The following is a 23,820-nucleotide window of genomic DNA, read 5'->3' as shown; positions in this document are numbered from 1 at the left end:
GTGTAGACCAAGATTTGCATGGGAGGGTAAGAGGATTTGACGAATATGATTGCCGGGTCATGACATGAATAACGTTAAAATCCTGTCGCGTACGTCGTCAAACCCTTTCCACTAGACACATGTGGCACCTACCCATTTACCACGGGCCGCGGTGTACGGGTATGCGCCACAGGTGATTGACAGTTTATATCTACCCAGAAACGGCGAGAACAGACATTGGTAACTTAAATGCTAGAGTGTTAAGGAAAACCAACATCGGCAGCGTTGACTCAACGAATGGAAAAAATGAAAATTAGGATCCTAGCAGGAATCGAACCCATGCATTCTGTGTGGCAATCAGGTATTCTACCACTGAGCCACGCCAGGTCTATAAACTGGTTTGAAAAAACAGCCTACGCAGGCGTAATAGCGGTGCAACGTCAATTGTGGTTGTAGTGCTGGCTATCTAATTTCACAAGGAAGCAATAAACACTACATGATACTCCTACTATGTGTACTCCTACGATACAGGCGCCATATCAGATTAACGTCTGTAGTTCCAGTGTTTGCTCCGCCTTCACAGCAGTCTAATAAACATTACGTTTGTATTCCTATGATTCAGCAAGCTATATTGAAGCATTGCTCGACCCCGGAGGAAAACATTAACGAAAGTTACATATGATATCCACATCACCGCACGGTAAAGTGCACCTCGTCCAGCAGAACGACGCAGTGTCCTCTTCATTTCTACGAGGCTGGGCGATGGCCTCATGCTGACCGAGGATGATGCCAGATTGATTGACAGACGCTTTGTAGACTCGGCTACATAGGCCACATACGCCCAGGTAGTCTACGAATACGACAAACACCACCCACTGATGTTGGTCTACGTAGCACTATCCAGGCCTACAAGCCTCGACGACCAATACCTCACCAACGCGAAGGGTGGCTTCAGGTTCCGACATGTCGCCGGGTCTCCATCCACGAATTCCAACAGCTCTACTATACCACATACTTCACTACACATGAACCCCTCGTCACCACGATCATGACCGGATTATATAACAAGTCATGGCCAGCTGCTGGTGCTCACTGATCGCGGTGATGATGCCCTTGTTCAAGGACTGTCAAGAACTTCTTGCACACATGCACACAGGTTCGTGAAACGTGCCTGCGTTCTCGGGACACGTATAAGCACTACATATCAGCTTACCGCTTCTGGTGTTGGTAATACCCACGTTGCCATTGGCAGCGTTACCCAACCGTAAACAACTGGTTATATAACACATATGCGGCTCTTCAACCTATATATGTGTGCGTATAAAATTTATACAAATCTTTAGCGTCATTTTGTAACGTGTCGCTCAGTAAAAAAAGTAAACCTACCCGCCGCATGCTTCGCATAACATCGACTCCCACGGTACGAGGGATCTGCCGAACTTTTTTTGAATGCTCTCGCATTTATGTTACCAATGTCTGTTCTCGCCGTTCCTGGGTAGATATAAAATGTTAATCACCTGTGGCGCATACCCGTACACCGTGGCCCGTACCCGTACACCGTGGCCAGTGGTAAACGGGTATGTGCCACACGTGTTTGGAGGAAAGGGTTTGACGACGTACGCGACAGGATTTTGACGTTATTCATGTCATGACCAGACAGTCATATTCATCAAACCCTCTTACCCTCCCATGCGAATTTTGGTCTACACAAAGTTAAGGAGGCGATCATGAGAGCACCCAGATGTAGGCGGCCAGATAGATAGATAGATAGATAGATAGATAAATAGATAGATAGATAGATAGATAGATAGATAGATAGATAGATAGATAGATAGATAGATAGATAGATAGATAGATAGATAGATAGATAGATAGATAGATAGATAGATAGATAGATAGATAGATAGATAGATAGATAGATAGATAGATAGATAGATAGATAGATAGATAGATAGATAGATAGATAGATAGATAGATAGATAGATAGATAGATAGATAGATAGATAGATAGATAGATAGATAGAAACGCTTAAAGTGCCAAAGGTTCGCTAAGAAATGCTTCGAATTTAAAAGTAGAGTGGAAGTCGCAGAGCAAGGAATGTTTCGCTAGAAGCTAGCGCCATAATACTTTCACTGCCGACTGCACGATATAGAGACCGTACCGTCGTGCTTTCTCTGCCGACTGTTGGGTATGGTCACTTGCTCCGACTGGGCAGTAGGGTCTCTTACTGCGCCAACTGAACTGTCCTCCTTTCTTTCTGTAGTAACACGGCATTGGCAAACATACCTCCGTGACTACCTTATGCGATGAAATCTAACGCAGTACCTTGAAGATGAACGGTTGTCTGAGGCAGATTGCCCTAACCCGCTCAAGCAATAAACATTAACACTTCCACAGTACACGCCCAGGTTCGGAACATTTACGTCAGGCGAATTTAATGAAATTGAAACGGAATAACTTTTCGTTGTTGCGCCCTATATCAACCATAACAGGTAACTGGAAAGCATTAGTTTTCGAAGATCAGAGCATAAGGTTGGTTAGCAACACATGCGTAGTCGCCACACTCCTAAAACTAGATGAGAAGGCATCTGAGTACATGCACATACCTAACCACTACATTGATGTGGTCCCCTCCGCTGTCATCCAGGTTCAGGGTCATCAACGAGTCCTGAGAAGAAGCTGTGCCGGGCCTGTGGGATAGACGACATAAGTATAAAGCCATGTCCTGAACAGGCCGCGAAGCACGGGCAAGGACGATAATATTGCTCGCACAGCGAGTTCTGCAAAAACAGAGTGGGTGCAAAACGCCATAAGCAAACAATGTTAGGACTTGAACTGGCGTACTCTGTCAAGTCCTAGATCACGTGCTACGTGACGCCAAAAAGACAGAAAAAAGTGTTCCACACTCGCCGCCATGGCTGCGACTGGCGCTGACTGACACTTAAGTTTCAATCTACATATATACCCTATAAAGTGGACGGGGAGATGACCGCCGTCGTAGCCCAGTGGTAGAGCATCGGACGCGTTATTCGAAGGTCGCAGCTTCGGTCCCTGCCGGCGGCAAGTTATCTTTTCGTCCACTTTACTTTCTTCACATTTATGTTCTAATTACTACAAATAACACCCGCATACTTTCCTTGGCATTGCTGTCTGTTAGTTCTCATTAATATTCTGTCAAGTCCTGTGACACCTTTTTTTAAAAAGACACCAAAGTGAAGCAGTGAATATTTAGACAGATAAGTTATAAATCGAAAGCATGTCTAGTAAAGAGCTCGTTGAAAGCTCTTCTAAAGGGGTCAAGCGCTAGACGACCCGAACAAAGAAGGCAAACGATACGAGTGCTAACATTCAACTGGTCGCTTATTTCTTGAAAGCGTCATATTTATGACCTCGCACACAAAAAGCCGTTTTATCGCACATAAAAAATCACAGCATATCCACGTGGCGAATGATGATGAGTGGGGCGAAGCGAACTCGCGCTGCAGCACGGCGATGGCATTGGCGCGAGCGTGGTCCTTCTTGATGGAAGATATGGTGACTAGATTGTTTGAGAACCACAATCTGTGGCACACACCGCAACTATGGCCGAAACTGTTATCAAGGAAGTCCCGCTGGAAGCGCGCGTCGGCGCCTTCGGGCCGAGCCCGCCTGATGCGTTTTGCAGCCACTTCACGTGCTCGCACAGCCTCGGGCTCTGCCTGCCGGTACGCGCGCTTTCTCGCCGCTTCACGGTCCTTCACATTTTGAAGATCCGATTCGCGCCGCAGCCGTGCAGCTTCGGCTCGCGGGCTCGAACGGCGGGGTGTTGGCGACGCAGCCGTGCAGCTTGTCGAGCAGCTTCGGCCTCGCGGGCTCGAACGGCGGGGTCTTCTCGCCGCAGCCGTGCAGCTTGTCGAGCGGCTTCGGCTTCGCGGGCTCGAACGGCGGAATCTGCTTCGCGGCGTCGACGTGCAGCTTCGGCCTCGCGGGCTCTCACCTCAGGATTCTGTCTGCGAGCGCGCGCTGCGGCCGCCTTCCGTCCCCCCCCGTTCCGCAGCCTTGCTTCCATCTGGCGACTCCGAGCTAAAGAGATAGCGTGCCAAGAGTAGAGTGTTCGTATGATATGTTTGTTTTTCATGAAGTATCATGAAGTGTTTTCATGTATGATGTCTACCTGTATTGCTTTATTTGCAGTGATAATGATGCACATGCATTTTTTATTTCTCTGGTTGCTCCATTGTTTGTACTCGCTTCGAAAACGTGTACATGCATGCCGAATGCGCATAGGAGTAATAGCCTCTGTCAGGCAATATGGCCTTTAACTCTTACTCCTCTTTCTGTATCAGAAAGAAAGAAATAAACTTCAAACTGCAGGAAATTTTTACGTGGTCGAGAACCGTGTCCGACAAGTCGCGCAATGATATATAACATAGTTAATTCTCTTCTAAGCGCGATACAAAAACCGCGTTGTTACGCTTGTCTAGTGTTTATTGAACTGCCAATTTTGCTGCTTAGCTTTGCGAATGACAGCAAGAATTCCGCAAGAAGAGTACATCTGATATACGAAGTTACAAAAAACAAAAACAAAAAAAAAACGCGAATCACATCCGATGCCGATCAAAGGCTCGAGCCCGGGCGCGCTTCATGCCTCACCGGCAGAAGAAACTCTCTAACCATCTTCATCTTATCGCCGCCGAAATCCAATCAAATATCACGACTCTTAAAAGAAAAAAGAAAAAGAAGCGCGCCGGCATGTCAACATCAGCATCGTTCCTATGTACGAGCACCTCCCTGTAAACAGCTCTAACTTCGTCCACACCGGTGGGCAATAAACGAGTGAGTAATAAGCTGTCACTTAGAAGTTCAGAAACAAGATAGGCAACTGTTTGTGAGCAACAAACAGATGCTGCGCCATGAAATCAAGACTGCCTGCTCACGCTCGACCGCATGTACGAGCGGTAGTCGATGCGACAGCATAAACACACCGTGAATAAAAAAAAACTAACTAAAAGATTACAGTCCAAGAAAAAAATTCATTGTATCCCCTTAGAGTTGCGGAACTTGCTTGCCCTGCTAGAACGAGTCGAAATATTTGCGTGGTTTTCCAACAGACAGTGCCGAAAATATATAACATCGACCACTTGCGACACGTTCGCACCGCTGCATATTAACATCATTGACCCTCAATGGATCAAACCTTTTCAGGACGTCTCACAGACTCATTTCCTACGTACCTAGACCGCATCTCTTGATACGAAATTCAGCGCGCCAGAACGAAAAAAAATTCACAGCATATCCACGGAGTGAATGATGATGAGTGGGCGAAGCTGCGGAGGTTCATCGGTAAACCGTGAATCTTCCGTGAATTCTGCCCAGTACATCATCACCGACGTGAGATCGGGCGCGTTTATACTAAAGGTTCGATGAGAGTTATGACGACTTGCAGCTCACTTTAATTTTACATGTACGGTGTGAATTGTCATTGTTAAATCACGCACAGGAGAAATCGCACACACGCACTACCTTGGAGGTCAAAATTCAGTGCCTATATCCAGTGCCAAAATCCAGTGCAGCGAGAGCGGTCGGTTTTTCAATCAAGACGCTGCCGCGACGCTGCCTGCGTCGGCGCCGCTGCGCCGCGAGGCAAGATAGGGGGGGGGGGACCGTAGGAGAGGAGAAAGAGGGAGAAGCGTAGGAGAGGAGAGGGCGATACATATCACTTACTGTCGCAGCGCATTGTCTTTAGGGAGCCTTCATGTGTGCACGCCCCCTCCGTTTTTAAGACTGCTTATGGGAGAGGGAAGGGGGAGGGGAGAGGGGAAGTGGAGAAGGAAAGGGGAGAGGGGTAGAGGACATGGGGAATGGTGAGGGGGAGTGGAGAGGAGTTGTGTGTAGAGGGTATGCGCATGCGCAGTAAGGGTGGTCACGCCTCACACCACCACCACCACCACTGGACAGATACTGCCGTTTACTGCCGGCTGCCGGGAGATACGCCGGACAACGGAGACGTGACAAGGTTAGACTAAGAGGACCTACGCCCCTAAAAACCGACTGCAACCGCAGCCGCGCGCATACCTTCCATACAAACGCGGAGCTTCGCACATGCCAGTGGGTTGCCAGACCAGAGACGGCGCCGCCCGCTAGGCAATATGGCGGCGCCCACGAAAAAAAGGTCTATAGGTGGCTACTACAACGCTACAAACAAACGGAGGATGGACAGACCCACGGCATGAGGAGCTTCGCCCCTAAAAGGACCAGCATCCAGAAAAGTCATTTAGTTTTCAGTCTGAGCAATAGAAGGGCAGCCGATGCAGCTATCTGCCTTCGTTATCAGGGTGGCTTCAACGATTTCTCTAGTATCGTAGTCGATATTTCTGTAACACAACCAAACATTATTTTTAAAAAATTCACAGATCCCACGTACCGTGGGAGTCGATGTTATGCGAAGCATGCGGCGGGGAGGTGTGGCATAATTTTTTTACTGAGCGAAACGTTACAAAGTGACGCTAAAGGTTTGTATATGTATACAAAAATGTGTGTGTGCGCATAAAATGTACATTTTATGCGCACACATATATGTTGAAGAGCCGCATATGTATTATTTAATCAGTGGTTGCCAGTTGGGTAACGCTGCCAACGGCAACGTGGGTATTACCAACACCAGAAGCGCTAAGCTGATATGTAGTGCTTACACTTTCAGTTATGGTGGAGAACGCACGCAACTTTCACGAACCCGTGTGCATGTGTGGAAGAGGTTCTTGACAGTTCTTGAACAAGGTCATCATCACCGTGGTCAGTGAGCACCAGCAGCTGGCCGTGATTTGTTATTGGATCCGGTCGTGATCGCAGTGACGAGTGGTCCATGTGTAGTGAAGTATGAGGTATAGTACAACAGTTGGACATCGTAGATGCCTCGGTCATTTCGTCGACAAATCGTCTGTCGATAGAGCCGGCGACATGTCGGAACCTGAAGACACCCTTCGCGTTGGGGAGGTATAGGCCGTCGAGGCTGGTGGTCTGGATAGTGCTACGTAGACCAACGTCAGTGGATGGCACTTCTCGTATTCGTAGACTACTTGGGCGTGTGTGGCCTACGTAGCCTAGTCTACAAAGCGGCTGTCAGTCAATCTGGCATCATCCTCGGTCAGCATGAGGCTTTCGTCCAGCCTCGTCAGAAATGAAAAGGACACTGCAACTGGCCGACTAAGCACTTTACGGTTCAATGAAGTGAATATCGTACGTAACTTTCGCTAATGTATTCCTCCGGGGTCGAGCGATGCTTCAATATAGCTTGCTGAATCATAGGAATAGAAACGTAATGTTTATAAAAGCGGAGCCAACACCTGAACCACAGACGTTAATCTGATATGACGCCTGTATCGTAGGAGTAGACATCGTAGGAGTATCATGTAGTGTTTATTGCTTTCTTGCAAAATTAGATAGCCAGAACCATAACCACAATTGAAGTTGCACCGACATTACGCCTGCACAGGCTGTTTTTCGAAACCAGTTTACAGATCTGGCGTGGCTCTGTGGTAGAATACATGATTGCCACGCAGAATGCTTGGGTTCGATTCCTGCTGGGAGCCTAATTTTCATTCTTTCCATTCGTAGGGTCAACGCTGCCGATCTCGGTTTTTCTTACCGCTCTCGCACTTAGGTTACCAATGTCTGTTCTCACCGTTCTTGGGTAGATATAAACCGTCAATCACCTGTGGCGCATACCCGTACACCGCGGCCCGTGGTAAACGGGTATGTGCCACACGTCTCTGTAGGAAAGGGTTTGACGACGTACGCGACAGCATTTTCGCGTTATTCATGTCATGACCCGACAGTCATATTCGTCAAAGCCTCTTACCCTGCCATGCCAATTTTGGCCTATACCAAGTTAAGGAGGCGATCATGAGAGCACCCAGACGTAGGCGGCCAGATAGATAGATAGATAGATAGATAGATACGTAGATAGAAACGCTCAAAGTGCCAAAGGTTCGCTAAGAAATGCTTCGCATTTAATATATTGTGTACGGAAGGGAAAACAGCGCTGAATTTTTGGAGGAACACAAACGAAGACAGACGAGGACAGGCACTGTCGTCGTCTGTCTTCCTTTGTGGTCGTCCAAAAATTCAGCGCTGTTTTCCGTTCTGTGCACAATGAACCAACTTGCCCAAGGCTTAACCCTAGCAAGCTTTAAATATATTGTAACTCACAGTTCAAAAAATTACGCCATCTTCCACTCAAGAGAAACATGACTGGATGCGAAGCAGCAGGGGGGACGCACACCAAGTTGCCTTTACATTCACTCGGCGTTTCTGTTAGTGTGTGAGGTTTGTATTAAATGCGAAGCATTTCTTAGCGAACCTCAGGCACTTTGGGCGTTTCTATCTATCTATCTATCTATCTATCTATCTATCTATCTATCTAGCCGCCTACGTCTGGGCGCTCTCCAAGTCGTCTCCATAATTTGTAACATACCAAAATTAGCATAGCAGGGGATCAGTGTATGACGAACACGATCCACTGGTCATGACATGAATAACGCAAAATACCTGTTGCGTACGTCACGAAACCCTTTCTCTCAGTCACGTGTGGCACATACCCGCATAGCAGAGTTCATATTTTGCGGGTATGTGCCACAGGTGATAGAGAGTCTCAGCCAACACAATAATCGCGAACACACACACACTGACACGCAAGGAAAGTGATAATAAACATTGTTGGGGTTTTATGTCCCAAAACCACCATCTGATTATGAGAGACGCCGTAGCGAAGGGATCCGGAAATTTTCACCATCTGGTATTCTTTAACGTGTACCTAGATCGCACAGTACGCGGGCATCTAGCATTTTGCCTCCATCGAAATTCGACCGCTGCGGCCGGGATCGAACCCGCGACCTTCGGGTCAGCAGCCGAACGCCGTAACCGCTACACCACCGCGGCGGACGCAAGGAAAGTGAGGAAGCTGAAGACAGAACAGCCCTGGAAGACGCTCAACAACCATCCACTCGTCCACGTGGTCCGCAACGTGGACCACGTGGATTACGCAAAAACCGGGATCAATGCTTCCTACAATAAACCTGCCGAGAGAACCAGGCGCCTCATCATTACCGGTGACTTCAACATTTGTTTATCAAGACGCAACATCGCCTGGTCCCTGCGTGAAAGAGGGCTTGGATGTGGACTGGGCATCAAAAGACCTCGCTGCCACGTCCAGGACAGGAGGCATTATATATCATTTCATCGTAAGAGGCTTCCAGGATTTCCACCAGCTGTACTATACCTCGCACTTCACTGCACTTAGACCCCTCGTAGCCGCGATCATGAACGGATCCGAATAACAAGTCCGGCCAGCTGCTGGGGCTCACTGATCACGGTCACTGATCACTTTCTTCAAGAACTGTCAAGAACCCCTTCCACACATGAACACGGGTTCGTGCGTGCGTTCGTTCTCCGTGCGTGCGTGCGTGCTCCGTCATAGCGGAAAAGTACAAGCATAACAACTGTAACAACTGCAACTGTGACTGTAACGTACGTGCATTGCGCCTACGCGTACCACTCGACTATGTATATATCTAGGGAAAGTTTCCTGAATGCAGCTCAGTTGCGAGTGACGCCTGTCCTTCCCATATGTATTCCTTCTTTGTCTTGTTCGGATTCGCGCTATCCAGTATCGAAGAATATAAGCACTATATATCAGCTTACAGCGTCTGGTGTTGGTAACACCCATGTTGCTGTTCGCATCATTACGCAGCTGTAAACAACTGGTTATATAATACATATGCAACTCTTCGACATATGAGTGTGTGTATACCACTTCAACATTTCTCTAGCGTCATTCCGTAACGTTTCATTCAATGTGAAAAATTACGCCAGTCACCATCCCGCGCATGCTTCGCATAACACCGATTCCCACTGTACGTGGGATCTACCGAATTTTTTAGTGTTTGTGTTATCGTTACGTTGTGTTTGAGCCTTGCTTTCCGTTAGCGCCGAGTAAACGAGTGGCGCCGACGTTGATGTTACAACTCATCTGAACGGGAGCGAAGCGAGAATGACGGAAGCCGACCGAGCGCACGCGCTTATGAAATGGGAGGTAGAGGAGAGATTGGGTTACAGGCTGTATTTCGCTGCGGCGCGGCTGCATCACGTGGGAGGAGAGGCTTCGCCGCGGCTGCAACGCGGGGGAGAAGAGGAGGGAAGGCGACCGAACACCTGCGTAAAGGAGGAGAGTGGGAGAGAGAGTAGGCTAATGCGCAGTGGAGCGCGGACGCAACCACCGATGCCGGACACAGCCCCGAGCAAAAACTGCTTCGCATCTAAAATACACTTTAAAGAACTATAGTGAGTTGGGCGAACTTGTGCCCGAGAATGAAGCAGGAGATAACTAAAACGGAAGTCCCCGAGCAGCTCTGGAGAACAGTCCTTTTTGAGCTCTAAAGCTGCACATTTTCTTTTTCTCTTTCTTTGGCTGTGTCCCACGTGGGTCGCGCGCAGCTGTTATGGTCTGGGTCAAGCAGGCACGCGCTCTCCGCCACACATTTAGCTTGTTTCGCACGTATGGTATGCCACAAACAATTGGGAGGGCGTACAAATCAGCCTGGGCGCGTAGTTTGGAACCAGTTTCTGTCAATATAGACTGCTTGCACTAAGTCGCGCAAGGCTGGGTGACAGCGGAGTTGGTGAGTGATGTGCTAGCTAGTCTCGGTTTACCAAAGTTGTTGCTATAGATTTTAACACGATAGCGTTAAAGATACTGTGTCGCAGGAATTCCGATGTCGATGCCGGTGTCGGCGTCGTTGGTTGTGAGCGAAAAATCATCATTCTCCGTGACCGAAAAATCACCATGTATGAAAACGATCAAAAATGATGTACCCGAGGTGGAATCAAACACAGGCCTTCGGCGTAGGAAGCAGGTGTTCTACCACAGACCCACGCCAATGCTTATAACTTCACCTAAAGTAACTGTCATGCTTCACAAACATACGCGTCCTGTGTAAGGAGTCACAGTACGATATTTAATATCGCCTAAAACGTGGTACAAGCGTGCATTGCCATCAGGCGTCGCACCATGTGAATTGCATAACGCGTTGGTTGTTTAGAGCCTGCCACCCATTACAAAAGGCACAACTGCGCGTATTCCCTTACTAACACGTAGTGGGTGCATCGCAACTTCTAAAGATTATCACGGGTGTAATTGCTGCTGGTTTAAAGCACGCCACCCATTACAAAGGACACACACATTGGTGCGCGCATTCTCTCACACACACGTATACGGGGTACGCTGTTGTCATAAAGTGATGTCGAAGAGGGCGGAAGCCCACACCTTTCGGTGTGTGTATAGGAGGGCGGACTGAATATAATGACAACTGAAACAGTGCGATGAGGATGGGGCCGGATATCGCTGTCGCGTTCAACTATTAAAGGCGAAGCTTAAGCGTCCCCCAATATTGCTACACATTGTTAGGTGTTGCTAAGCTCTACTAGATTTGGCTATATGCGGTGCTAATTATTGCTAGGTAATGCTAAGCCTTGCCAAGATTAGCTCCGTTTCGCTATTTCCAAAGTTCCATCAAGCCCCACCGGTTGTTCTATTCCTCATCTATTTGCGCTGAAGTTCTGTTCCTAAATGTTATGTTCCTGTCGGTCCTTCACCTCGATCACCTCTCTACATTAAGACATGCGCAGTATCGTTCGCAGCTGTTTCAGGGAACCCGTAGTAGTATTGACTAAACTCCGCGTTCATGTCTGCTCTGACGAGGCCGAGGGGAGAGTAGTCGAGGCGCGCGTTAGCCGCGAGCTTCGCAGTAAACACGTTGTGATGAGGTGTCCTGACGCCGCTGAGAAGACGGCGAAACGGCGCCGAAAACGCGCAAGCACGCGCATTGGAATAAGAGTGGCTCGCCCATCTTGAAGATACCTCCCTGCGCGAGCCCGCGTGGCGGGAACAGGCCACGTCGGCCAATCAGACGGAGCCAGAAGCGGGAGCAAAGAAGACGCGTTGGCGTGGTCGGACGTCTAGCGTTCGGGAGGCCAACATGTGCCGGAGGGACCTGGTCGAACGTCAACGCCCGAGGGACTTCGCAACGACACGTCTTGAGCCCCGGCGCCCAGCGGACGCAGAGGAGCCTGCGACATCCTGCCTGGCCCTTCTCGTACAAGACCCGCAACGCAACCACGACCGCCTGGTCAAGACCCTTAGCATCCCTTAGCGTGAGCAAGGTGTTTCTTTGAACTCTTTTCTAAAGACGCTTTGCGTGTTCGTTGTTGTTTCTTTAAAATCTTTTCTAAAGACGCTTTGCGTGTTCGTTGTCTTGTTGTGCTTTGTATTTGTGTTGCTTGTGTATGTTTATGTCAGAATATATGTTTCTGTGCCGTGCCAGATGCCTCGTCTCCCTTGCGGCCCTCACAAGCGTCTCTGACACCACGGATTAAACCTGCTCCTCGAATTCATATCGTAACACACGTGTTGTGTTGGAGACGTTGTAGGGCCTGCACACGAAGCCTAGCGCACGTGTACTGAGAGGTGGCGGGCCTAGAGAGGGCTCAGCTGAACGAAGTGTGCACACTCTCAGCAATATATAGTGCCAGAGAAGTTTTGGTGAGAACGTATCACGTGACTTGCTTGTATGTCGAGGGAACATGTCACGTGGCCAGCTTCACTTGGTTTGGCGGTATCATTAAACAAGGTGCTGCGCAAAGAAAACACGGACAAGGAAGTGAACGAGGACGGACGCAGACTCGCGACTGAATTTTATTGCAAACAAAACGCATATTTATACGACATAAACCACAAATTCATCTATGCGCATGCGAGGAACCTGCTTTCATTATCGTACAATGTTATGGAGGTATCACTGACGCAAATGTTCCTTTTTTCCGTGATGAAAAAAGCCTCGGCAAGCTCGCGTGCCAACTGATTCTGACTACGCCTCAAGATTTTTGTTGTTGCCAGCAAAGGCTGGCACGGTTTGCAAGAGGCAGCCGACGGGCATGCGCTGCAGTGAATAGGCAAATTAGAACCTTGTACGTTCTTTATAAAAAGCTTGTGCTCCCTTAGTCGTTCATTAATACACAGGCCCGTTTGGCCGATGTATACTTTCCCGCATGTCAGAGGGATTTCATATACCACCCCCGTCGAGCACTCGACGAACTGAGTGGCGTGGCTTTAAGTGCAAACTTGCACGCTCCTACTTCCAGAGGCGATGCGGGCGCATAGTGAAGCCAATTTTCATGGGGCACAATACACCATAGGCACACCATGGCGATTGGCAACATTCTTCAGGTTATGGACACCCTATGGATATAGGGCACAACTGCCGGTCGTATTTATTTACGACCTTGACAACCCTGAATCGCACTAGCCTTGCACCTCTGCAGGAGCTTCTCCGCCACAGCAACAACGACTCTCGTAGGGTAACCAGCATTCATCAACCTGGCAATCTGTTAGGTTGTCATGTACCAGGTGAACACGTGTGGCTCAGTCACGTGTGGCACATACCCGTATACCAGAGTTCATGTTATGCGGGTGTGTGCCACAGGTGATAGAGTCGCAACCAACAGAGTAACCACGAACACACAAATTGACACGCAAGCAAAGTGATAATAATAATAATTGTTAGAGTTTTATGTCCCAAAACCACCACATGATTGTGAGAGACGCCGTAGCGAAGGGCTCCGGAAATTTTAACCATCTGGCATTATTTACCGTGTACCAAATTCGCACTGTACACGGGCATCTAGCATTTTGCCTCCATCTAAATGCGACCACCGCGACGGGGATCGAACCCGCGATCTTCGGGTCAGCAGCCGAGCACCGTAACCGCTACACCACCGTGGCGGACGCAAGGAAAGTGAGGAAGCTGAAGACAGAACACCCCTGGAAGACGCTCAACTACCATGCACTCGCCGCGGGTTGTCGACCACGTGGATTATGCGAAAACCATGGTCAATGCTTCCTAATAAACCTGCTGAGAGAACCAAGCCTCTCATCATTGCCGGTGACTTCAACATTGATTTATCAAAGCCCAACAACGTCTGGCCCTTATACTGCGTGAAAGACGGCTTCGATGATGACAGGGCATCAAAAGCCGTCGCTGCCACGTCCAGGACATAGGCATCATAGATCATTTCATCGTAAGAGGCATCCAGGATTTCCACCACCTTTATTATACCTTGCACTTCACTGCATTTAGACTCCTCGTAGCCGCGATCACGATCGTATCCGATTAACAAGACCGGTCGAGCTGCTGGTGCTCACTGATCACTGTGATGATGACCTTGTTCAAGAACTGTCAAGAACCCCTTCTACACATACACACGGGTTCGCGAAAGGTGCGTGCGTTCTCCGCCATAATGGTCAAGTATAAGCATAACTAACTGTTACTGTAACGTGCGTGCAATGCGCATGCGCGTGCCACTCGTCTGTGTATATATCTAGCGAAACTTTCCTGGATGAAGCTTAGTTGCGAGTAACGCCTGTCATGTGCATCTGCGTTCCTTCTTGGTCCTGTTCGGATTCGCGCTATTCAGTACTGAAGAATATAAGCACTACATATCAGCTTACGGCGTCTGGTGTTGGTAACACTCATGTTGCTGTTGGCATCGTTATGCAACTGTAAACTGGGTATATAATACATATGCGACTCTTCAACATATGAATGTGTGTATACCACACATTCAGAGGGCGATACATATCACGTACTGTCGCAGCGCATTGTCTTTAAGGAACGTTCATGTGTGCACGCCCCCTCCGTTTTTAAGACTGGTTACACACTACTACGACGGGGACGAACGGGTGCCGCTATAAGGAGCTTCGCCCCCCAAAAATTAAATGCAGGCAGTTTGGTCGGGCCCTCAGTCCAGGGCTCCGCTGGCACGGAGCGGCTCGCTGGGCCTGGTCAAGCAAAGCTATTTGGCTGTGCTTGCCCTCGTCCGCAAGCCATGCCTCCCACTGCCTGTGAAACATGTGTGGTTGCTTAGTGATGTGCGGGCTGTCGATGTGTACAGGCCTTTTTGCTCAGGCAGAACGAAGTGAAATACGTCCGAAAGGAGCTTCTGTAGTTCCTTCTGCACCTTTAACGTAGGGTCACGATTGAACCACACGTAAGTGTTCTGGTCTTGAAGCAAATCCAGCAGTTTTCTTTTGTAGACGGAAGTGTCCAGAACTACCGCAGCATTCCCTTTGTCCGCTGGGAGAATGACGATGGCAGCATTTTAACGAAGCCGTTTCACAGCACTGCGTTCACCAGTAGTAGGCGGAGAAGGAAGCCTTCTGTGGCGCTACTGAGACAGGACCCCGACAACGCGGGTTCAGGCTTCATCCCGTTGCGACTGATGAACTTGGTTCTCAGCGTCTTCAGCAGCACAGATCACCTTTCTAACGTCTGAGGCTGGTCCAGCATTGAAGTTCAAGCCGAGCTCGAGAACAGAGGCCTCAGCAGGATCAAGTCTGTGCGTAGAAAGACTATGTACCGCCACTGTCGAGCCTTGAGGGCGATGCGGCTTGAACTCGGCCGGGCAGGCCGGTTTTTTTCTGCAGATACGGTAAGTTATCGGTACGCAACATAATGTAATTGTGAAATCTGAATTGGTCTTGGTATTCAGCAAGATGGTGCGCCTCCAAATTATCCTTTGTCTGTGTGTGTCACGATAGGTACGCACGAATATTGTTCGTGGCACTCGAGCTAAGCTACAACAGCATGGGTCGGTCGACTGCGACCACATCGAAGAAAACTTGGCCACAGATAAATCTACCGCGCGCAAAACGTAAACAGCACGCGGATAATACGAACAGCTTCGTAAAACGCGTTGCTGTGTTAACCACTAATGCGACAGGCACGTCTTTAATTCTTGACGCTCGAAGCTTCGGTGAGCACACCGGGCTACTGTTCTGCAATACTTAATTGTGACTCAGCAAGGCGTTGCTTCGGGCTAGTTGGTAATCCATAATTAATTGTGACCGTTGTACACGGGAACGAGTCGCCGCCGCCTCTCGCAATAAGTGCCGTCGGCGCTGTCGTTCTCGTCTTGGAATTCTAGCCTTCCATCGCAGAGGCACGCAGTAGCACAGTGCCGAAGGAGAACAGCGAAGCTGCGGCGCCAACCATTTCCCGACAAGCGTTCGCGGGCGTCGAAAACAACCGTTTCGACCGCATGCAAAGTGAACTAAACACGCAACCGGGATGATCAACGCTCACTGTAGGCTTCCAGGACTTTGCATCATCCGTGAAGTGCAACGGCCGCATAAAAATGGGCATTCGCAACTCCAGCCGGCTCTGTCGACAACGTGATCATATGGGTGGTGATGCAGACGATGCGAGACAACGGCGTGGCCACGCAATCCCAGTAGCCCGTGCGAAAGCACGTGACTTCCCCCACACTTTTCGCTGTGCAGCCCGGATAGCGAGGGCCTCTCCTTAGCTTTCCTTCCTCCATGGTTCCTTCCTGCATGGTTTCCTTCGTCCAGCGCTCGGGCCGCTGCCGCGAAACGGGAGCGGCGACGTGGCGATCCCGAACTTCAGGCTCGCGAAGCCGAAAGGAAACGTGAACGGCGGCAAGCGGCTTGGGAAGCCGAATCAAAACGTCGACGTCGAGCGGCGGATCTCGAGGCGGCGCGGCAAGGCGAAGCCGAATCGAAACGTCAACGTCGAGCGGCGTTGTCTCTCTTATACATTCTAAATCGTCCTGTCAATAAAATTACACCATCTCCCCGCTGCTTATCATCCACACATGGTTCCCTTTAGCGGGAGATGGTGTAATTTTTTTGGCAAGCCACGCCTGCATTCAAATCTGCGCTGCATAAAATTGACTAAATAAACGGAGGCAAGAGATGGCACGGCTGCCACTTCTACGTATTTGGACAGATAGTCCACAGCTGCAATGATATAGCGGTTTCCAGCAGTGGTGGTGGGTAGGGGCGCTATGTAGTTGATGCCCACCGTGTGAAAGATTTGATCGAGTACTGTGTTAACAGTCCAGGCTGACAACCCGGCAGTCGCTTGAACTGGTGACACGCTTCGCAACTGGCGACGTAAGAGCGCACATTGCTTTGCATTTTCGGCCACTAGAAGCGTTCTTGTAGACTGCGAAGCGTGGCTCGTTGTCCAATGTTCCCGCCTTCGGAATCATCATGAATGGCCCGTAGTATTTTGGTACGCAGACATTTCGGAACGGCCAGGAGGTAGCGTTCTTCCTAGAGGTCCTGGTGCCACTGACGACGGCCCAGTACATCAATGCGTACTGCAAACAACGGATTTGTTTCCGTACGTGATGCAGATAAAATGATTGGCGCCAAGTCCTCGTCCTCCTTTTGGGTTTTGCGCACGTCTACACGGGCAAAATAGATGTGATTTTGCTTGCTTCCTTCAACGCGCATGAGTGGGTTGCGTGACAAGGCATCGGCGATGTTGTCCAAGACCCCAGCGCGATGACGCACGTCAAAGTCATACTCTTGTAGAGTGATAATCAACCGAGAAAACCTATGCTTGAGCTGTTGCTTGGGAAATATCCAAGTCAAAGCAGAATTATCACTTACCACGGTGAACCTGCGCCCGAACAGATAATGGCGGAATTTATCGTCCACGCTCCACACCACTGCCAGACATTCCAGCTCATTGGAGTCATAGTGGCGCTCGGTCTCGGGGAGTTTCCGGCTGGCATAAGCGACAATGTACTCGACGCCGTCTGGATCACGCTGGACAAGCACTGCCCCTAGACCGACTTGGTTAGCGCCACTTCAGTGGTCCAGTCATCATTGAAGTGACTCAATACAGGACAGGCAGTGATCTTTTGCTTTATCGTCCGAAAAGCTGTTTGTTGTGCGGCGCCCCCTTGAAATTGGACGTCCTTTTTAAGGAGACCGCTCAGGGGAGCTGCAATCGAAGCGAAGTGGGGAATAAATCTTGGAAATTTGCGCTTTTTATCGTGCGAGAACGGACTGAGTACACACAAACACAGAAACACAGACACAGAAACACAGTCCGTCCTCGTACGATAAAAAGCGTACATTTCCAAGATGCAACACCAACTAGCCCCAGTAGCTGCTCTTATTGGGGAATAAACCTCCGCAGGTAAGATGCCGTGCCCATAAACGACTGCGCTTGCTTCAAGCTGGCTGGTGTGGGATATTCCGACGCTGCTGCGACGCGGTCCGAGAGTGGCTGTATACCGTCGGGGGAAATGTGATGTCCAAAGTACGCTTAGACAGACCGAACTGACACTTCTCTCGGTTTAAGCGGAACCCGGTTTAAGAAATGGCACTTCTCTCGGTTTAAGCGGAACGACGAGGATGTCATCTAAATAGTCTACGCAGGCTCGGTTCTTCAGTGAGCCTAGTAAGGAATTCATCGCACACTGAAATGTGCTAGGGGCCGTTGTGAGCCCAAACGGCATGCGATTGATTCATATAGGCCTGACGGAGTGTGAAAGGCGGCCTTGCAGTTATCCTCTGCTGCAACGCTAACCTACCAGTACCCCGCGCGTAGGTCGAATGAGGAGAAGAATCTGCAGTGGCAAACTGTATCGATGGCGTCGTCGATGCGAGGCAATGGGTACGAGTCAGGCGTCGTACACTTGTTTAGCTGCCTGAATTCTACGCAGAACCGCATGGACCCGTTTTTCTTTCGCACGAGCACGGCAGGTGCTGCCCATGGAGATGACGAAGGCCTAATTATGCCCGCGGAGAGCATTTCGCGTACTTGATCTGCGATAACGGCGCGCTCCCTCTCAGCGTATCTTCTCAACGGTACGCATATCGGAGAGTGGCCCCCGTTGGTATTCGATGCAACAGTATCTTAGTACCCGGGAGATCTGCTGTAGTGTCGGCGAATATTGCTTTATGCCGAGCCAGTAGAGAACTTAAGGTAAGCGGACTAGGCGGCTCACCCCTCGGCGTCGCCGCAGCCTCGGTTGACGAAGGCCGGGGCTCTATATGGTCGCGATCGATGGTGATCTGGATGTCATCGGACAGCAGGAAATCTGTGGCCAGAATCATGTGGGCAGGTAGGTCCTCGAAGACCGGAATGGCTGACAGAAACTTTGCCCCAGCTGTCGTCAAGATATAGACGTCGACAATGCCCACTGGCATCACGCTGCCTCCCAGTCCGCGGAGTGGAGGCTGCGTCCACGGGGAAATGGCGTCGGGAGCGTGGCGTCGGTGCAGTGCCGTTCGGTCAGCGCCGGTATCAACAAACGCTGACAAGACGCGGATCCCTTCAACATGCACTGGTAACAGTGGAGTTTGAAAGGCTTGGTACTGATGGCGCAGCCGGCCGAGGTCCGTCGGCCGGCTGCGCCATTGTAAGGAACAGAGACAGAGACAGCACCCGATCCTCGGCCAGCTCTTCTATTGTCTGCCCCTCTTCCACTTCTGTGTCCTCCTATAGCTCCTCGCCAAGCAGCCGAGCCGCATTGCCGTGCTTGTCTTTCACAATATACAGGTTGTCCCACATAACTTGAGCCAAGACTTTGAAAATGAAAGGCACTTCAGAGGTAATCGAACCAAACGTATACTACTCGTACTAGCCTATAGATACTCAGGCTATTTTTTATTTTCCCCTGAACTAATTAGTTAATTTTTAATTACTTAACTTTTTAATTACTGGCTGAAAACGGAAAATATGGACACTAAACTGTAGAGCACTTTTAGAAACCACGGACTGAATTGTTTCCTGTACGATACGTCTCGCGGTGTTATTTTTTCCGCGTTGTAAAGAAAGCCCGCGAAATTTGAAAAGAAGCCACGTGACGGACCGCGAGCGCATTGCTATAGTGCTGCTCTTAAGCGTGCAACCAGTGAACGAGGTCGCCTGCGGCTGCCACGGGGCAGCGACAGAGTGCCTTGAAAGTGGCCGATGTTTGGGCGTCCGTCTTTCGTTGAATGACGGTGCAAATGCACGCTGCTGGCCGAGCGCTGCCGAGATAAGCGTCCGAGACGCATAAATAAAACAATAAAATAGCTTTATTGTCGCTTTTGAACTTGAGATGCGTAAAAGGAGGCGACGACGTGAAGCTAGTCACGGGTGGCGGTGGGCAGGCAAACGGCATGAGGAGACTTTTTTTTTCAGTGATCGGTGCTCGTAAAATGAAGCCGCGATTACAGAACATGTTCAAAGAGGTCGCCATCTGCTGCAATACAACTCGGAATCTCTTTATCAGATTTTCCGTGACGTTCTTGACCATGGTTTCGGGAATGTTGTTGCAAACTTGTCCTATTCTTTTCTTTTAGATTACCTGATGTTGTGGTTGGTGCCTGGTATACCTGACTCTTGACGTACCCCCAAAGAAAAGATCAAGGGGGTTTAAATCTGGACACCTTGCTGGCCAAGCAATGGGCCCGTGCTGCCCTATCCACTGCTGCGGGAAAACTTCATCAGCCAATTGCACGCTTTGCTGCTTCTGTGCGCAGGAGCTCCAACATGCTGAAACCAGATATCTTTAATCCTAGCCAGTGGAACTTCGCACGGAATATTTGCAAGTGGTCCATCCAAGATATCGTTGACATATCGTTCGTCTGTAAGTGGCTGTCGAAGAAGATAGGTCCGATTATAGTACCACCGTAGATGCCACGCCACACATTGAAAGACCACTGATATTGGTGACGCGCCTGCGAAACCCAGTGACGGTTCTTGTCACTCCAATAGTGAGCGCGTGGCCTCGGTGAGCGTTGTGGATGTTCATTTGAGCATTGCGCGAGAAGTTAGCTTCGTTGGTCCAAAGTACCTTGTTAACGAAGCCTGGGTCTTCTTCTGCCTTGATTAGAATCCAGTTTGCAAAGTCTGTGCGATTCTGGAAGTCGCGAGGCTCCAATGCTTGGTGCAGCTGCGCGTGGTAGGGATGAAGCTGTCTCTTGTTTAGTATTCTCCACAGCAAAGACTTCGAGACACCAGCTTCAGCAACCACACTGCGGACACTTCTGCAGAAAACTTGGACAGGATATCCCTCTCCACTTCCACGCCCAAAAGTGAAGATCTGTGCCGTTTCGTGGTAAAGGTCCCATTCTCTTTCAGCGTTTCATATGTACGCCCAATGGTCATTGAGCTTGGCCGCGTACCTGGATGCCAGCGTTGAAACCAGGGTGTCGGAACGGAACGAAAACCAAAAACGAAAAAAACGATATTTTTGACCGGAACGAAAACGTAACCGAAACTTTATCTATTATTTCGTTCCGGAGTGAAACCGAAATTTTTTAATCGTTTTTCGGTTCACGAGAAAACTGGGCAGTCCGGAACAACTTAGGTCATGCAACGTGAGCAATTATGCCAGAGTACAGTATTAGCGCCTACCTCAGGCAGGAATTCCAAAGCAAAGATATGTTCAATTGTGCGAAAAACGAAAACAGTGGCAACCAGAGATGTTTATATTAACGCAAGTCGACTTTTGCGTGCCTGTCACGCAGGCCAGCGTGGCAAGGGCATTCTCGGCGCTGAAGTTTGTTATGCGAAAGCTGTTATGAGATCACAACAGCTGACTTTGGCGCCATAGATGTCCGCCGCTGCCGCCGCCGGTGTCTGTAACCGCTGTCGCGCGAAATAAAAAAAATGATATAAGAAACAAATTCCTAGGATCGGATAGGATTTTTACCCACGCCCTGTGCGTGGCAGTCCAGTATTCAACCAGTTTCACGCTGGTGCTTGTAACTTCTCCGCAAAAGTACCCTATACAGGCGTCATGTTGGCCAAGGAATCGTGTTAGCATATGTTATATAAGGTGGCAGGATAGTAAAATAGCAACCTGACGTCACACAATGCGAATTGCTCAATGAGTCAGTCGTTGAACGCTTTCAACCCGTTACAAAGGCTCAGCCATAATTCTTCATCGTCATTAACCATAGCACAAAGTGCACGCGACGCCTCACAGATGTGTAGCAGGTACCACGGGCTCTAGAAAGGCCGCTGTTCCAGCTGACGCTCTGACTGTGCTGCGTGTTCCGCGCACGCCTGGAAAATTTTTATATCCGATCAGCGGTCTCGCACAGAGAGTGCACTCAATGACGTGCTGCTTTTGAGATCGGGCTCACTCCCTTGATACAAAGCCCGCTAAAGAAAGTTGTAATTGACTTCTGAGAAAATAAATACTATGGCTTTGAAGGGTATAGTACTAATTTGTGCTAGTTGGTAGCAATTCGTGGTACAGTTTCTTCCACTCCTCTGAAGAACGTGGAAAGAACGTGTTTTACCCCTGTCCCACTTTCTTAATTAAGAGGAGGGAAAGTAACTATATCACAAATCCAATGTTTTTTATGATTACCTTAAGTTCAAGTTCTTGCGTAAAAAAACCGTTACGAACCGTTAAGGAACATTTTTTTTTTCGTTTCGGAACAGAAACGGAACGGAACTTTTTGCGGTGGAACGAAACTAAAACCGAAACGAAAAACATTTCGTTCCGACACCCTGGTCGCCAGTCAAGTTTTCGTTCTATCACCGGATCCCGGCTTTCACTGGTTGCCGCGTGGAGAGGCCACCGTAGCTGAAAGTTGCGAATAGAATAATACTGTCTCGCGCCATTAGTGCGAAGCATATTCTATGCGCTCTCAAGACGCAGATTTTTCATGACGATGGTGTTTTATTTATTGTTGCTTCAATTTGCATTAATTTCGGGCCGCAGGGAACTAAAAAGCAGTCCCTTTCATGTTTTAAAAAGAGACTGATTCTGTAATCAGGAATGTACTCAGATATGAGCTTTAGAAGTACATATAATGAGTGGTAAAATTACTGACAAAGCAAGAAAATCTGCGTCGTTCTGAGGAAATTGTGGGAAAGTTGACAAAGATAGCGCTTCAGTCCATCGTACAACTTCATTTTCGCAGTGTAGCGTGCCAAGTAAAAGTATGGCATGTACACCGTTGAGTAGTGTGCTTTGTTGGTCATTTATACGGAAAGTTGTAAGAGTAATTTTGGTTTGAAGCAAAATGAAAACCTTTCCAACTTAACGCGCAGAACGTCGCGGTGAATTTCTGTTGACGGCCAGGGGGATTCCAGCGGGGGCTCCTTCTATGCGATTAATGGAGTTATTCAACTGCTCGTCACGTATTTGAATCATATAGCAGTATGCAACTGCACGCTAAATGCAGATGCTGTCAGCTAGTGTATATGTGCGTGTGTCAATACACTGTGTGCTTCCTGCTTTACAACATACCATAGTCAGACCAAGCAGCTCGAATAGATATTGTCGTGCGTAGAGACGTTTGAGCAGTCTTCCTTCCAAGTTCTACGGTAATTGCGTGCATTCTGCCATTACGCGCCCGCAAGTCGAGACGGAAGGGTTTAATGCGACAGTACGAATCCTATGACGTGGCACACCGGCAGTTCGTCACTTACCTGATCTCCATGTTGTCGTTCATGCTTTCATCTACTATGACATATGATGACGCCAGCTGGTACAGCGTATGTTGGCGCTCTCCTATGTGGCCGGTGAAGCACGTTTTCTTTTTTGTGAGACCCTCATTGGTCTACTAATCCTTGCGCGACACTCTTGAAAAGCTCTAGTTTCGGTTGTGGGCACTAATAGCAAATATGCCGCAATCGTGTGTTATGGCCTGTGTAGCATCGGTTGCCAGGAGCAACGCTGTCGGTTGTAAATGGCAAAGTAATCGACCTGGAATTGACATACCGCGCCATCTCTGTCCGTACGATGTAATCAATATTTTCTCATGCGTATTCCATGGTTGCCATTGGCGCGAGGACCTCGGAGGTCACTTGTTGTTGGTCTGGCTTTCATGTGGTTCTATTCTACGCTATTCCCTCGGAATAACTACGAGAACAACAAACATACCAATCGCGCATGGTGGAAGCTCTCCGAAACTGTGCCTTAGGGAGGCAGTGAATGCAATCCTGCGCGACTAAATACGACGTATATAATTGTTTGTT

At 49.1% G+C, this 23,820-nt stretch overlaps 1 protein-coding gene across 1 annotated transcript in view; it reads right to left on the bottom strand.

Moving 5' to 3' along the window:
• LOC125758189 (kinesin-like protein KIF12) overlaps positions 1 to 23,496 on the bottom strand; it is a 258,592-nt gene extending 235,096 nt beyond the window's left edge. The window contains exons 1-2 of the mRNA XM_049415047.1: positions 23,272 to 23,496; positions 2,587 to 2,670 (exon numbers count right to left, since the gene is read on the bottom strand). Coding sequence (XP_049271004.1) covers positions 2,587 to 2,670; positions 23,272 to 23,294 — 107 coding nt within the window. The 5' untranslated portion in view covers positions 23,295 to 23,496. The remainder of the gene's footprint in view (positions 1 to 2,586; positions 2,671 to 23,271) is intronic.
• Positions 23,497 to 23,820: the final 324 nt, after the last annotated feature.

This window comes from Rhipicephalus sanguineus, chromosome 4 (assembly GCF_013339695.2).
Source record: "Rhipicephalus sanguineus isolate Rsan-2018 chromosome 4, BIME_Rsan_1.4, whole genome shotgun sequence".
Taxonomy (NCBI): Eukaryota; Metazoa; Arthropoda; class Arachnida; order Ixodida; family Ixodidae; genus Rhipicephalus; species Rhipicephalus sanguineus.
Note: the sequence above shows the minus strand (reverse complement) of the source record. Positions and strands in the feature narration are given on the sequence as shown.